An 18,261-nucleotide genomic window follows, 5' to 3' on the forward strand; every position below is an offset into this window, starting at 1 on the left:
TATGATTAATTAACACCAAATTGGAGAGAAAAGGGTAGGGTGTTTGCTCTGTTGACCTCACCCCAGTCATAGCAAAGCTAAAAGCCATCACCATGGACACTTTCGTGGAATTCTTCACATAAAAACCTGGTGGCACAGGTTATGAAGGCAGGCACATCTGAGAAGAAATGTGTCATTTCCCTACTTGTCATAATCATAATTCTTTCCCCACTATAACACATTTTTGGAGGCCTTTGTACATCCAAAGAACATACACTTTTAAATACTAATGTATATATGAAATATACATATTATATATAATAATACATGCATATTAAAATGTACATATTAAATACATATATGCCAAATAACCTGGGTTATGTACTTTCACAAAAACTTCATGCACACAATGGCAAAGTTTTACAGGTACATTTCTCCAGCTTGCTTTCATCTCAGAAGGGAATTTTATAGCTGACAGTTAGCCTGTTTGAAAGAAAAAATTTTCTGCAGCAAGTGTCACCAATTATTCTTACAAGACTTTGATCACCCGTCTTGGCGATAAAAGAAAGATGCAAATTTTCTGATTGCCACACCTCTATTTTCAGACTGAATGAGGAATGGCTTCCTCCAGTTAATAAATGAACAAACAATTGGCAACAGATTTCAAGACTAATTCTTCTGGCAATTCTACAGGAACAGACACAGAATGTCTCTCCTCTCACTTTGCTCTAACCACAGAAAAACAAGCTGCAAAAAAAGTTCTCACACTGCCTTTACAAATCTAATAGCTTTGTACAGCTTTTATATTTACACTGTGGAAACACTAACAACAAACTAAACTGAAGAAATATGATTATCTAGTTCCAAGCAATGAAATTGGTCTAGGCTGCACCTGTAACAGATTCTAAATATGATGTAATTGCTCTTTAATCTTTTTTCCTTTCTCTGCCATTTACTCAAGGTATTCTTAATTTTCCAGGACTAATAAAAATACCCTTCTGTGCACTGCAGTGACCCTCTGAGATGGGGGAGGTGAGTATGCAGAAGCACTGTGTGACTGAAGGAATTTCTCCCTGTGGAAAACCTAAAAATGCACCACAGACAACACCCAGAGGACAGACAGTGCTCTTGAAGGTTCTCAGCAGTAAATTCAGTCAACTTCGATCCCTACGTCACCAGCCTTGTTTTTTCCAATTCTTTACATAACCAAATATTGGCAATATAAAATTCTTGGAAGACATATGGTGATATTTGAAGAGTACTTTAAATTGCAATGCCAAGAATTAATTTCCTGACAGATTAACAATAGCTACATATTTTTAATTATAAACCTTTATCCTTAAGAGTGTACATCTTTTCCTATGAAAATTTCCTCTTTGATGAATTCTTGGTTAAAATAATTTTACTGGATAAAGACAGACAAATAGTTCAACAGGCAGTGATAACTGGGAACTCTGATCTAACATTTTACATACAGATTTATTAGTCTGATTTGAGAGCTTATCAGGCAACACTCAGTTCTTCCTCAGGGAGCAGCAGACCTGGACTACCTGACTCCTGGCTTTCTTTCTAAACCAATGCTGCCCCCATCTGGGAGTACAACCTGGAATCTGCTACTGCTGACAGCCCTTTTTCTATCCATACAGAAATGCATTAATCGTAGGGATAAATTTACTAATAAAATATATTCCAGTATAACATACTTAAGAAATTCTTCATGGCTCAAAAGACTTCAATTCAAAATTTATAGACAGATGTTTAAGCCCAGTGATCTGAAAATCAGGATTTTTTTCCTACTGTGCACTGACTAAATATTAGGTGAGCGTACTTTGGAGAATGTTACGGGTAAGTAGTGCTAAATATTTTTAATTCCAAGTTTATTGAAAGCAGATTCTTCTATATGACAATATCAGAATCAAGTCTTAAAAGCACAGAATGCAATTCCATTTGATACTATATATAATTTTGGTCTATAATCAATATAAAACCATATTTGTTGATATTTTGTGATTTTTATAGCACAATACACCAAATTCAATCGATACAACAATTAAGTCATAATGGTATACAGAGTTAAGCATGATTTCCTGCTTTTAGTTTCAGTGTATGAGCATGACTCAGTAGCTAGCATGAATATTTACCAGAGATTTCCTCACACATGAATTTATCAATTAATAACGTACTGTAATATATGGATCCTAATGTTGCCTATGAACTTCATGCTTATTTATGCCTTTTTTTACTCCCCTTACCTCAGCTCAAGAGCCATATATGTTATCCACAGAGGTACAATGAATATTTCGAAAACATGGTAGAAGAAACTCCAATCAGAGTTTTTAACAGTCATTGGACCAAAATCACATTGAATATCTGTTATGTTCCAATTCCAAATTTTACCAACCAGATAGATAATATTTCAGAGGAACGTAGAATGGGAGAAAAACATTGTGGCTGACAGATATCAATAAATTATGTGATTTGACCAGGGTCTGTGTCTTTCCTGTGGCTATACCTGTTCAAAGTAGGATAATCCCTCTGTGCATTAACTGGCAAGAAAAGCTCACCTACATGTTGTTTGAAATATGTATTTTTATGCACTAAACAAATATTTAACTACCTGTGCTGAGAACAATGCATACAGCATAAAGGGCAGTAAAGAACCTAAGGAAAAGACACAAACCCTAGCTGCCTCTTGCAAGGGGTGCACAGGGTGAAAGATCAAATTCATTACTGCCATGGTCCAGATTATCCCAAATAACTGCAGACTAACAAAATATTCCTTTACACTGACATAGGCAGACAGAGACTGAAATCTAGATTTTTCCTGAAGCTGTCTGCCTTTGATGTATGTCTGACATCTTCTGATACAGTAAACTCTGACAAAACTTGAGAATGGTCTATCCAAACATGTAAGGATAGCCATGGATAAAAGTAGCAAGCTTTTTTGTATAAAGCTAAGCAGCAGAATCTGCTGCTTTAATCTTCAATATTTTAAACTGTGACTAAAACATTGTTAGAAGATTTTTTTTTTTTTGTCTCTTAAGAAAATCTAGTTTTCATTGCAGTACAAGTTCATTTACTGTTACATGCTAAAATCTACATAAAGTTTATGGCCTTTTTACTGAGACTATGATAAATATTTGGTGCCACATGATAAAATAACAAACAAATGATAATTTTACCTTCTGTTCTGTGCTGCTATAATTACTTCCCTTAGGAATTCAACCTAGCCTTTGTCACTTTGATAGCACTGTTATTTTCAGACAGAGACAGCAGAGCAGCTAAAGGAGATGGATGCATATGTAAAAAACTTTTAATCACAGGCATGAACATCCATAAAGCATCAGTGTGATTCTTCTTTCAAATAAGGTGTCTGTGGCTTCAAATCAGACACATTTTTAAATCTTAAAAATACACAGTGAGAAAATCTGAGTTCTTACTCTATTCTAGACCCCTTCCAAAAAAATAAAAACCAAAAAAACCCTCTAATATACTAGAATTCAAAGAGCCAGTACTGATGTAGTAACAGGTGTGAAAGGAGTCTTCCATTTCATACAGAATATATTTACCCTTTATCATTTTCACAGTGAGGTCAAAATTACTGTGAATATGGATAAAAATCAATAAAAGTCTTTTTCACTTCTTGACAGTCTTCTGTTCAACATTCCAGTACAATTTACTTTAATACAAGCATTAGTGCCAATCTCTACCACTTAACTCAGCTTGAATGGGGGTTTTGAGGAGAGGGGACACACTTCAGTAGTATTAGATTCTCTTGATGGAGGTTTTGTACTATAAAACTGCACTCTGTAAGCAAAGTAATTATTCCCACCTTTACCCTCACCTCCCTTTAAGATACTGGAGATCACAGAAAACCACCAAAACCACCAATGCAAGGCTGCTGGAGTCAAGAGAAAACTACCAATACAAATCCACTTTCTGTACATACATAAAGTGACAATCTTCATAATTTGACTGCAATATCTTTATTTAATCATAGTTCATTTTATAAGCAAGATGTAAAAAACTAAAAAGCATCAATATAAATTATTTGGGAAATAAAAATTTCAATTTGCAGGGAGTTTATAAGAGATATCTTTTATAACAATAAGGTATACTTTTCCCCTTAAGAAATATTTGCCTTCTTACTTCTTTGGATTCTATACATCACAGATTTTTGCATATAATCATGAATTGTGAATTATACAAAAGACCAAAAGCTTGGGGAAAAAAAGAACAAAAGCTTGGGGAAAAAATATAATCAATAAATTGAATTGCTAAACACCATATAGCACAATCAGACATGGTACATATATACCTAATTAGGAACTGTTATACTACAACACAAGACTAAGATCTGCCATTTCTTGGCTTCTGATACTTTGGCTGAGTAACCTAACATTATTTTAAAGTCAGTCATGCTGTTAACATATTAATAAGTGAACATCAGACTTAACAAGTATTTCATCTTCTCACTGAAAATTTGGCTCATTGATTTCTTGCTTTAATACAATATAATTACTTCTTATAGGAGGATCTAGCAGATAAGAGATCAATTTGTTTCAAGTCCATGCCAACGCTGCCACTCATCTCTGTGGACAGAATTTCATCTTGGGTATGACAAATATTTTCAACAATTGATAATATGTCAAAATACTATGAACAAGAAACTGAGTACTGTAATTAAATACAATTAAATCAACTCAATTGATTTCAATCAATAAATTAAATATAATTAAATGAACTAATCTTCATGAAAGCCAAAAATAGCAGCACTTGGGATTTCAGAATACTGATGTTTTATAACCTTTTGAGGAATAGTCTCTGGCAGTCTGGTTTCTACTCTAGTTCAGTTTCCCAGAAGACGAGCATTTATAGTTAATTACCAAACTCAATCATATTTGCATATCATTTTTATTAAAGCATCCTTTCAAACACTTCTTCCAAGATGAAATCCACTTTTTACTTTCAGCTTGAGCAAACTGTAAAGTGCACTTACAAAATACACTTTTTTTTTTTTTTTTGGCAATGACTTGGTCATTTCTGATTTTACAGGTCTCTGAATGAGAACAGTGATGAAAAGACCTGACTAGACCACTGCAAGTAAGGACATTCCCCACTACCTGTCATTTCCTCTATCCCAAAGTATGTGAACCAGCTTCTTATATTTCTTTCCCTGGACTGCAGCATTCTGTTATATCTGTGGTTGCACAACAAGACCACACATATCCAGGGAATCAAAGAAAATAAATGCAGTCCTTGAGTTTTCTCATCTTTAAATTCATCTTCTGACAGGTTCCCTGCACTGAACAGTGGACTATGACATTGCTCTTACTTCATAAGGCCTCCCAATGAACCTTCAGAACAACAAAACTCCTATACATTTTTTCCCACTAGCCTAAACTGTAGTAATATGTGCTTAAAGTATGGTTTTCAATGTGTAAGCATATGCTATGCAATCTAGCAGCTTTATGATGCTTCCTATTAAAAAAAAATCAACTTATCATCATTCAGATTTTGTGAGAAAATGTGGTTTTTCTTCTATGCCACCCCATGAGATGGCAAGTGACAGATTAGGATTCTGTTTGGAGAAAAAATAGGTGAGATAATGTTAGAGATAGGAAAAGTTCTAGACACTAGTGTCTATGCAGATTTTTAATATGTCTAAATGTAGATCATTTGGGGGAGAAAAAGGTGATCATGACATAATCATCAGAATCTGGAAGTTTGGCACAGAAAACCCATCAAATAGAAGGTGAAGCTTCTGCTAAGTTACCCAAGTCTGAAATGGTGGGATTCTGCATTTCTGTGTACTATGACTGCATAAAAAGCATTTGGTGAGCCAGATTAGAGATATACTACCAAATTGTCATATCAGAGGATCAAGGAAACAGTGGTATAGAAATCAAAATTCATTGGCTTTTCCTCATGGGCCAGGAGAAATCTTATCCTCAAAATAAGAAAAGTAGAAACTTTGAAATGTTTAAGTATCCCAAATTTAAGTATCCCAGTTTCAAACTTCTTTGCTCTTTGAGAGGGGCCACTTACAGACCAAATTAATCTCAGGCAAACTGAACTGCCATAAGAACTAACAATAATGAAGAGAGGTAAAAAGATTTCACATCTGTCTCTTATAATATTTTATAGTAGCAGAAGCAGTTAGCCACTTTATAACCAGCAGATGAAGCAATATTTATTGGGTTTTTTAAACAGAAAAACAAAGTATGGGAGAAAAGTTGATGTAATATCATTTTTATACCATTGATTAAATTTTCAAACACTTCATTGATATTTAAAAGGAAATACAAATGGGAAAAGAACACACCCAATTAGCACTGTAATATTAGATACGAGCCTTACAGAGTACATCTGCAGTATTTTAGGTGAAAGCAACCAAGAAAAACACTTGGAATAATCTTGTGATTATGATTTTTTTATATTTTTATTGAGCACATAAACCAAGATTATTTTTGAAAAGGAAACATGAGAAGCAGGGAAGGAACTCCATCTGTCAGGCTCTAATGAGCTCTAATCATTCCCTTCTTTGAAAGAAAGGAGTCTTGATAAAACAACATGTAAATCAAAGTCATCATGCAGTCAGTTGCAGTGCCATCCATATTAAAAGATGTACCTCTGCATATTTCACCTCTGATGTTTTGCTCAGCCCTTCACACTCCTGTCATGTGGCTCCCCATCAATAATGCCCTCCTGGGTAACTGAAGTTCCAGGTACTCCTCTGACATCTCCAGTGGTGAAAAGTCACCAGGTGCCCTCAGGTGCAGCTAAGCAGGTCACATCAACCCTCACTGCAGCACAGGATCTGGTGGAGGTTTCTCCTGTTGTAACAGGAGGGACCTCACAACCTAAAGCCTGATAACATCTCACACTAAGCAGTGTTTCAGCTGACAGCACCACACACTAGAACAGCCCCTGGATGCTGTATTTTGGTACAGCAAGCTATAAGGATCAAACACATCTATTATGCAGTTAGCACCTTTAGTATTCAGCACACAGTCTGTGGCTCAAACAACACGTTAAGGCTCCCTGGGATGTTATTCCTAGAATGTGGAAATAACCATATGAAAGACCATAGAGTAATGATTGGATGCAAAAATGCTTCAGTTTTAGACAAATTCCTCCACCTTTCTTTAATCATATTAACATGTAATAATTCTTTCTTACACTGATCCATGCAAATATTAGTTTTACCCTTTGCTTAATGGCTTCCTTTATGTCCTTTCTGAAAATCTGACCTGTCCTAGAGTATTTCCTATATTTTCAGTCAGTTTGGCCTTTTGCTCCCCTTTATCTACAACAGTTAATGTTATTCTATGAGAACATATCTTTCTGAAATAATTTTCAGCCCTAGAATACATAGTATTGTTTCCTGAGGCTAACCCATTTAGCAAGTATGTTCTCCCACAGCACAACCTAAGACACAAACCTCACCTTGGATCCAATGTGACTGAGTCACACATCCTTTGTCTTAACTTTCATTACAGAGTATTGGTTTCTGCATGACTGGGAAGAAACTTAGATGCTTCTGGGCAGAAGCATCTAAGTTCCATTTTTATTCAAGACGATTGTTTGGTAACTAGATAGCAAGGTCTGTGGAAAAATTCCGCTAGTCACTGTTCTTTGTTGCACAAAATATATTTTGTTCTTCCTCAGGTAATAGCCTTACTTTCATGTTTAGTACACCTCTCTCATTTCTCACAGTTATCTTTCCAAAGCCTGGACACAGATTAAGATAGATCATTCTTTCATGATTTGTGAAATTTAATGCATTATTTCTTACAAGATTATGTTAATTAAATTATAAGGTCCTTCCTCGATTCAAAGAAATCACTGTTCTATTTTCCATCCCAATTTAAAGCCTGATTTACTCTGCAGCATGTGAATTCTCACTGCTTTTTCCACATCCTGCCAGAACATGCTGGCAGTCTTTTCTTACCATGGTGCTCCATTATAAGACAGCTTCAATTATGAGTTCCACCAACTTAAACTTTGAGCAAGTCTCAAATCTTGCAAAATACCTCCAAAGTTCATCCAACTTATTTCTTTCTGAAATCCTGCTCAGCAAGTTATTTCCACAAAGCACAGCATCATTAACATTTCTTGACCACAGTTTGATAAATGGATTGTGTGCCATTGTACTATTAAGCAAATCAGTTTCCATAACTTCACTGGCTTGAGACTACTTTTATTCTTGATGCCTCTCCAATTGTCTCCAATGATTCTTGATTAAGATACTTAAAAGTCTGTTATCCATTCTCTTTCTCACCTACTACTGTTTCTACTTCCAACCCTGATAATGGCTAAAGAAAACTCAAAGTCAGAACTGATACCAAAACTATTATTATTCTAATTACAGGGAAGCTACCAGTCGAAAAAAAATCAAAGAAATTAATGTCTATAGCCCCACAGCTGCTAGTGTTTCCATCCAGAATGTTCCTTGCCAGTCTACACATACATAAATGTCACTTTCAAATAAGCTTCCTTCAAAGAAAAATGAGCCAGCCAAGAAAGCTAAAAAAATCCGGTACAACTTTCAGGCCCTATTCCAATGCTACTCACCAGCACTGTTTATGCAGCATGCAGGATGGAATGTGTCTCTTATTTGCCTTCAAACAGATGTTAACCAGTTGAGGAGAGGCCTTCTGCTGGTATAAATCCCACCATCCCACTTTGCTAGGGCCTGTGAAACCACCACCACACCTTCTGCAATTATTCCCTTCCGTAATCTTACAGAAGCTCAACAACCAGTCCTGAACAAAACGCAATGCAAACGTCCTGTACTTCTTTTTAAGATTATTACCTCCAAGTTGTGCATAGGTGTCCTAGGGTGACTGTTATGGTGTTTGTATCTCCAATCGTGTGTTCTGTTTACGTTTGATATTATGTTCTGTGCTTTCAGAACTGACTCTGAAAGTGAAGGTTTGTTTTCCCGTGTTATCATCTGGTTCACCTCCCCCCATGGTCTGCTGTCTAAAAAGGCTAGGGCTGGCTTGCTTGCTTTGCTTGCTTGCTTTGCCTGCTTTCTTGCTTTCTTGCTTTACTTCCTAGTTAGGTTAAGCAGTCCAATTCTTTCCCTGGACTGTTGTTTTTTTTTTTTCCTTTTCTCTTTCTAAATATCATCCAACCTGCTCTGGACTGGGATCTGGGAAACACCAAAGAACACCAGGAGCCTGCATTTGGAGATCTGCAGCAGCCATCCCCAGTGCTGGAGAGCAATCCCCAGCGTCCAGACCCGGGCGACCACTCCCAGGAAAGACCTTCTGGATTTGTTCAGCTCTTCAGAGGGGTGAAAGAGTTTTGTTGTCATCTTGTGTTGTTAATTGTTTTGGTGTTGGGGAGTGCTTTGTTGTTGAATAAACAGGTTCTTTTCCACTTTTCTCTCAGAGGAAATTTTTTCCCTGAACCAGGTGGGTGGAGAGGGGCCGTGGGGGTTTATTTCCTGGGTTTTCCCCAAATTTGCCCTAAACTAGGACAATAGGAAAAAGCAGAAAGGCTTTTTTATTTTGCTGACTTTTCACTCTAAGACGGCATACTGAGCAGTAAGTCCATTTTAAATGATGCTTTTCAACAGACAGTGTCAGCTTTTCAGAGGAGAGCTGCACGTCAAATGTAGGTCAACAGAAGGTAAGACTGCATAGGAGGATCACCACTAAGAAATGAAAGCAGACTAGATTTTATTCAATCATAATTGCAGGTAATTGTAAATATAATGTGGAATTACAGAAAATAATGAAAGGAGAATTAAAAGTTTGTGGACTTCAAGCAATACAATTGCTTATAGAGGAATGTTTCACCAGCAAAATATCTATTGTATTAAAATGTGTAGCTAGCTACTTTTTTTAATCCTTTTTAATAGTCTATGTCATTCAAACATCTTTTTTGCTGATCTCAGAGAGCTTAGTTCATCTTATTGAACAACAGCATAGGAAAGAGGCTGGCTGCTCTAGGAAACATGAAAAATATTGTCACTTTCCCTAGGGAAAAATTGCAAAGCAAGAAGGATTTTCATCAGCTTCCACCTACAAACAAGTGATAGAAGTTAATCTGCATATTCTACTTCAATTATTTAAGCTAAGGAGTCGAGTAGCTAAGCACATAATCACTAAAACCAGTGTTAAAAGCTAGCTACTTAAAGGGACAGCATGTCCTACAACACCACAACAGCACAACAACTGTGACATGTTTCTGGACACACACATATTTTATTGCTGCACTGGAGACAAGCAGGGAAGTAAATTTTACTTGTGGTCAATGACTTAATGATACTGGTTCACATCTGGACTTCAGCCTCACTGATTAACTCCAAGTATCATTCTGAATCACATTTTTATGTATTATGAAGAGGTAACAGTACTTTTCCCATTGCTTCCATTTTTTCAATTCAGTGCTATAATCTGAGTAATACAACCTCACAGTGTGTATCTACAATAGTAGAAAACTAAAAAACACACACCATCTGAACAACACACAGAAATACATTGTACTGGTTTAAGTACATTCTATTAAGTTCAAGTTCTCTTCCTTGTTATATTGCACTCACCCAGGCTGATGGGCCCACCGTAAGATATAATGGGGCTAAGCCAGAAGCATCAGGAAACAGCCTTGACAGTGCTTTAAACAGAGCATTTAGTCCATATCCTTGTCCAAAACCAGAAGATAAAATACCCGAAACATTCTGAGTTTTAAGTCTAATCTCTTACATCCCCCTGTGGGTCCAGAGCTTCCTCAGACAGTCCATCCCTTTGATTCACAGCTTACAACTAGAAATTCATCTGCTGATGAACTTGTACTGTCCCCACTGCAATGTAAGACACAACGAGGAAAAAGAGAGTAGGATGTTGAATGGCAGCCCCATTGGATGAGCTTTAAATGTGAATTTAGGCAGTCTTGGGTTCACACCATTCAAGTCATACACTCACCATACATCACTCTTCCTACAGATTCGAAGGCTTCTTGTATACTTGCCAGGCTGCACTTTCCTAGAAAAATGAAAAAATAAATTTTAAAAATTATTAAGATAATTCATTCCTGAGAATCTATTAGAAGTAATTGGAATTGTTCAATAGTAAAACTGTACTGTAAGTTTATGGTCCTGACAGGCATTCCTCTTAGCTCATTATGAACTTCAATGTATTATTCAAACTGAAAATAGGTCACAAAAAAGGGTTCTTCACTTAGAAACTTTTACTGCAACAGTTCAGAATCAAACAAATCTGCTTAGATTCCAAATGTTGCTGAACAGGTGCTGGGAGAGACATCCTGTACCAGTGTTTCTGTAAAGTAGTCTGTTTGCAATGAGCATGTTTTTTCATGCGAGAACAACCAAACCATCAAATCCAGAAAGTGCTTTCCTATGGAAAGAACTCGTTTAAATCATCACAGACAGCGCAAACTGGCAGCCCAGAAAGAACTTAAGAATTTTAGCCAAAAAACGAACAAAAGAATTGATATGCAGTCAGAACTTGGATTCTGCCTGGGGAAAAAAATGTAGCTAATGCTGATTCTGGAAGTTTAATTGTTTTATATTAAAACAAGTGAAATTCTTACAGGAACAAGAGATTTGCACACACAGTTGTTGCACAATTGTTGGCAGTATTTTATGTTGTTTTTAAAGAATAATTAGATTTATAACTTGTACAAGCTGTATGGCAAATGAGCTTTCAGTATGGAAACACAAAACCACCTACAACTTTGTATGTAGCAACTTTAATCCACACAAAGCAAAAAAATCAATTTTTAATTAGTGAAATAGCTTGAGAAATCATGTTCTTATACTATGTTTGTGATCTTGTGGAAGCTAAGAGCAAAAATACCATTCACTTTAAAGTAAATAAGGTTGAACTTGGCATCCTCAAGCCCTTTCCCAACTAACTTCTTTAAAGCTGGGTCTCAATGAGGCAAAAACTCCATGTACTTTTATAGTAATGTTCTCAGTTGAATGGATGTGGTATGATTGAAAAATGCTGTTTAGGAGCAGGCTACAAAACCTAAAGCCACATTAGCTGATCAAACTAAAGATAACACTGTTTAGTCATACTCAGTTCGTGCAGTTTTGCTCTACAAGATTGAAGGACGGGCTCCAATCTGCTTATGAAGACATACCCCAACTGTTTAACAGTGGCATGTCATGCTAATTCACTGGAAAAGAGTGACAAAGACAGCACAGAAAACTATGATTTTTATATTGCATCCAGAAAGCTATTCTAGCCTCTTATACACCCATAGATTTTTTTCATCAGCATTTCACAGTGAACAGCAAAAGGCAGGCTCTGATGAATAAAAGAGTCTATGGACTAGTTACAATCTTGGTTAAAGACTGAATTTCCTGCACTGCTAAAACTATAAATATTATTTCACTTATGTTAATGGGATATCTTTATATCTCCATTTTGGATCAGAAATTTAAAGAGTAGCAATATGACAAAAATTAACATCTTAAGATACAAATTAGAAGAAAGGAAAATAATTAGCAGTAATACTCCCTAGCAGGCAACCAAGATCCAATGTTCTTCTATTTACTATTAATCAGTCAGAAATTTTTTCAGAAAAAGCTACCTGACTTAGAGGAGAAACCACAGGTAAGGAAAAAATCTATCTTTTCTGGAAGATGTGTTTTAAGTGAATCAGACCACATAAAAATAAATAGTGAAAAAGCAAACAAGGCATATACTGGCTCCTACTGTTTGTCTGGATCTGTAGGTGTCCTCTACCAGCTGTATCACACAGAATACTCTTTTGCAAAAGACAGGAATACTTATCTTGAACTTTCTATAGCCCACTCAAAAGTAGAGAAAACTAAGCAAAAGATCTGAAAAAATGCATGCTTCAGTAACTAAGACACTGAGAAGAAAGGATCAGCACTGGTCCTAGAAGACTGAAGCAATAAAGGCACTTCATTTCTCCACTGATGCAGGAGTCAGGGTACACCAAGGATACAAAGCAGGGATCAAAACTGAGTTCATGCTGGAACATATCTAAACCACAGTAACAAGCCCACATACATATGGATGCTAAATGCAGGGCATCTGCTGAGAACTTTGTCTCTTCACCCATCCACTTGGATGCCTCGATATCATGCAAATAAACCTTTATGGGGGATAAAGAGGGTGGGGAGAGGGAAAAAACCTAAACCCTTAACATTCAAGACTACCAAGTACCTTTGGTTAAATTAATTATCTACTTTAAGATACATTGATGTTAAATGTTGAAAGCAAAGGTTCTTTCAAAAAGACAAAGCTCACATAAAACCAGGGAAAACAGTCCCTCCTGTATTTCTGAAATCTAAGGGCATGCCTTTGGGATGCATGGAGGAGAAAAAGACTATAGAAAAACTGCAAAAATATCACAAAAAGGCAAAGTTATAGTGCTATTGAAAAACAATCATCATTGGGTGTTTTGTTTTTCGTAGGGTTTGGGTTTTGCTAGGTTTTGGATGTTTGTTGGCTTGCTAGGTTTTTTTACAAAAAACCCTCTAGCATTCATTACCATTAGAGATATTTAGAACACTAAAGGACTATGGATGTAATAATGTATCAGAAATTCCTGTCCCAATATTTCCCCTTCTTTTTTAATATCTTTCAGAGAAAAGTTAAAACAAGTCCATAAAGGATTAAAGTTAGCTTTAGGATTATTTTCTCTACTTAAAATTATCAGATCAAGAATAACATTTTTAAAAGTAGGGGCAGGGTTTCAAGAGAAAAATAAAATTCCTCCTTCTTTCCCATCTCCCTTTCCAATCTCAAAGAAGAGAAATTGTAAAAAATAACTGAAAATCCTTAGAAAATAATCTGACTCTTAAAGTGAAGGGATGCTATTTCCGTAGAGTCAGCAGCCCTTTCCCCTAGAGTCAATGAACATTGTGGTCAAGGCACACCGAGTTGAGCCACCGAAGGCTTCATCCCCAGCTTTGCTACAGGCATTTGTGGATGAATGCCAAGGCAATTATTTCATCTATCAATTCCTATTTATTATTCAGGCTATACAATAGAGTCTGCTACAGCAAAGTTTCAAGTCCTATTCTACAAGAATGAACATGCAGCAGTTGAAGAGTTGGTGCGAGACAGATAAGAGCTTGAGTTTAGAATGCTGTTAAAAATAACCAAAGGAAAATTTAACTGTAAGGAAACAAAAATTCTCTGTGATCAAAACAGGGAACAGCAGAACTACTTAAATTACAGCTGTATTTAAAAAAAAAGGGCATTTGTTCATCCTGTCTTGGTTCAAAGCAACAGAAATCCAAAAAATAAATTTTTATATGGGCTTTTGAAGGATACAATTAATTTCATTTTTTCAGAATAAAAACAGAATGCTGCCTTGTACTCTGGTTACACCAAGGTCTAAAAGAGTCAGTTTATTATGTTAAGTATTCTAATATTGAATCAATGACAACATGGGATGACATATCTCTAGTGTTATACATCTAAATAATAAATGTGGCAACTCATACAACCACCACAACAGTATCACATGAAGAGCACACACAGTTTTGCAGCACATAAATATTTTTGGTCCATCACCACCCATGGCAAGGGAATATCTTCCAGATGCTCACGGTTCCTTATAATCCATTGGTCACAGTTCATGCTACTTCAGAGAAACAGAGAAGTTTGACTTCACACAGCATCATATAGAAATTTCTATTAAATTATACTGATAAAGAACATCCTCATTTAATCTTTAAAAGATGAGAATAAAACACACACACTGGGACTAGAGAGAAACTGATTCTTGTGCCAAGAGAGGGCAATTCAGAAAGTGGTGTGTGGTACACACTAGAGACTAGTTTTCTTCAGAACCCTCATAAAACAAACAGACCTGTAAGACTAACATTTTTCAGGAATACATGCATTATCACACTATTTGACATTATTTAGCATGATAAATTAGGACAGCAGAGGAGATGCAAAACTATGAAAACATATACCATCATAAGTGAGCATAATTATATTATTTCAAGCTTTAATGTGAGTCCTATAATAGCAGTCTTTAAACAATTGCTAATAGCATTTTATGTTTCAGTCTATCCTGCATTACATTTCCTAAAGAATATGGTACTCTTCAGGTAACAGCCCTTCAGCTCTAAGCTGGGGTTTCTAAGTTATGTGCTTGCAACTTCCATTCCTCCTTAGGATCTATGTCACTTCAATAAAAGTAAAAATATAAAAACAATTCTTTCCTTTATGAACTTTTAAAGTTAAATATATTTGAAGTGAAGTAATTAAGAGTATGTTACACAGTCCCTATACACCACACAATTCATCAGCAGAAAAGCTCTTTTGTTTCCATAGCTTTAAAGACTTCCAACTCCATCATCTCCTTTCTGGTTGCTAGTTAAACAGCCTCCAGTACTGCACCTGTAAAAGATAGATTATTACTATATTGCATGGAAAAAATTTAAGATGTTCCCTTCAAAATTAGCTGAAGATACAGTAAGTAAACAGTAATTTTTTTTTAAAACCTATAAATAGACATCAGGCTAACAGTTATTACATTCAATAATTTAGCATGATGTGCATGACAGCTTCGACCTCAAAAATAATTTAGTGCCTTGAGCTGAGATTAAATGCAGAACATTAATTTTTCCCTCTGGTTGTCAAGCCAACCAAGAGGCCCATCAAATCTATTTAAATTAAGCCTGCATCATGTAATGATATTAAAGAGGATAAAATATTAATATAGATCTATGATAGAACATTGGACAAAATAGCTGCAGTAAGGCAGCTTTAATTTACTACATCAACAATCTGTCTTCATGCTGAAAGCAGGATTTAACGGTCCACAGGAATACATATTTGAGTTTATATTATATGCTAATTTATAAAATTATATTGATTTGAATTGCTGAGAATATTTAGCAGTATTATATAGAACAAAAAAAAGTTATGATTCCCAATTTAATTCTACTGATGTAGGGAAAAAATAATATTGGATCAAAGTCATGATGTCTGTGTGTGTCCCATAAGCAGATGTTATTTCAGCAATAGCAATATGGCAGCATCCATTTATTGCCAGTAATGCATTTTCTTCCTTCAGCTAAAGGATGATAAATGTCATTCAAAACTTCAATATTTCATAATATAAAAAAGGATTGAAAGGGTAGGTAGACTCCCAGACCAAAGATAAACAATTCTGAATATTTAGGCTATGGGTACTTTATGAGAACAGTACAGTTTTTGCTGAGATCTACTCAAAAGAAAGAATAGTAAAAGGAAACAAAATAAAACAAGTGTGTGCATCTTCCCATAAAAAAAAAAAAAAAAAAAAAAAGTAATCCAAACAACCCTGTAGATTTGGACATGTTTCATTTCAATGATAAATGGGATTGGTCATGTTTACAAACAATACCACAAACATCCAGAATATATTCGATGTCACATTCTTCCACTCCATCACAGTTACTTTTATTTTTTAAATTTCCAGATCATTTACTTTCTAATCTTTGGGATCCCAACAAGAATGCAGACTTGAAAATATATTCCGTGTCACCTAAATTCAGAAAAAATCTTGCACACTGCTAGTTTGCAAAGGCATTGCTGCTGTGTTAAAAACTGGAGCAAGGTCCAAATTAATTTTATTAGAAGTAAACATTTTTTTATTACTGTTTGTTCCTAGGATGGTGTGCCTCTTGTGCAAAAATCTTGTTTCCTAGAAGAACTGAAAACCTGAAAAATAAAGTCTCGATCTTGGTGCATTTTATTGCTTATCAACAGAAAAACTAAAAAACTAAAAAAAAAAAAAAAAAAAGGAATGAAAAAAGGATGTATGGAGTACTTCATATAAAACATGGCAGGTAAGGAAAATATTGAGATTTACCAAGGCAGAGTGGACACTTTAACTTTCCACACAACGAAATCTGCAGATACAACTTTGAGCAGGTGGCTTGCCAGCAGAAATGATGATTCTCTGATAAGAAAATCTCTTCTAATTTACTGCACAAACCACAGGTTTGAGTTGTTGACTTCTGTCTCACTCCCTGATATCTCACTTGGAAAATCTTACAGCAGATAACTAAAGGCCAAGGCCCATATGTAATTTTCCATTAAAAAAAAAAAAAATAGGTAGTAGGGTTTTGTGTTTGTGGCATGGCTCCAAGTTACCTCCCAGATATGAAGTTTCTTTCAGAAAGCTGGTCCATCAAGCCCAGTCAAGGCTGCTAATTGCATTTAACTGAAAGTCAGTAACTCTAACAGACCAAAACATTGGGCTGTGCGGTATTCCTTAAACATACATTCAATGCAAGCTCGTTCAGCCTTAGCACATTACAGACTCACAACTGATAGATGAGAATGCTCAGGGTAAGCTGAATAGCTAATAAATTGGTTGCCTAAATGACTGCTGTAGAATGACCTCAATGAACATTTCACTAGATATGCCATAGTCTGTCAGTTCTCATAGCAGCTTTTGTTTTTTCCTTTTTTAGTGTTCACCCATACTACACAGAATGTGGCATTCATATGCCATAGCCATGCCACAAACCCCTCAACAAATCCTTTCCCACACACAGGAAGGACATAAGGTAAGTGGTTATGAAAAAGGAATTAATTTATGGCTGAGCTGACAGCTTTGATTCAAACTATAATTTCTACCAAAAGAGGTCTAGACCGTACTAACCTTCACGCTGCAAGACCAAAGCAGGTACAGGTTTGACTCCCATGTTCCTCCAATGAAGGAAAGGCTTGACACTAATATATTTTGGAAAGTATTGGTTTGCTAGAAAATCAGGCATTTCCCACTGCTTGATGGAACATAGAGGGCATAGGCCATAATTTAATAATGATCCTCCTTGAAGTTAAAAATTAGCATTTTAGCAGAATACATGTGGCTAATTAGAGAGTAGAGTGAAACTAAATAATCTGAATTCATTTTACAAAGCAATTGTTCCCATTTAAAGGCTGGTGAAACTGATAAATATTGAGCAACATGTAAAATATACAGAAATTCCATAAAAGTAAGATGTGTTGGGACTTATCATTTGTTTGATGACAGTATTTTTTGGGGAATTTTTTGTAAGCTTACTTTGTTGTCTTGTTACCCACCTGTCCACCTATATTTTGGTCCTTTTGTAGCACTTAGCATCTTTCACAAAGTAAATTTTAATCGGTTGTGGAGCATAAAAGGTGCTATGAGCATGTAACATCACATACGCATAAATAAATTTTAAAAATCTCAAAAACTAATGCACCAGAAAAAAAAACAGAAATTAGAGAAAACTACCAAAAAAAAAAAAACAACAACCAAGAGAACAACCACAACCTCACACACAAC

The 18,261-nt window shown here is 35.7% G+C and overlaps 1 protein-coding gene across 1 annotated transcript in view; it reads right to left on the bottom strand.

The window, feature by feature from the left end:
* Positions 1-18,261, bottom strand: part of LOC121469887 (uncharacterized) — a 292,449-nt gene that overhangs the window by 187,764 nt on the left and 86,424 nt on the right. Inside the window, exon 2 of the mRNA XM_072928962.1 lies at positions 10,917-10,976. Within this exon, the coding sequence (XP_072785063.1) occupies positions 10,917-10,976 (60 nt within the window). The remainder of the gene's footprint in view (positions 1-10,916; positions 10,977-18,261) is intronic.

The sequence above is a fragment of the Taeniopygia guttata genome, chromosome 4, assembly GCF_048771995.1.
Source record: "Taeniopygia guttata chromosome 4, bTaeGut7.mat, whole genome shotgun sequence".
Classification (NCBI taxonomy): domain Eukaryota; kingdom Metazoa; phylum Chordata; class Aves; order Passeriformes; family Estrildidae; genus Taeniopygia; species Taeniopygia guttata.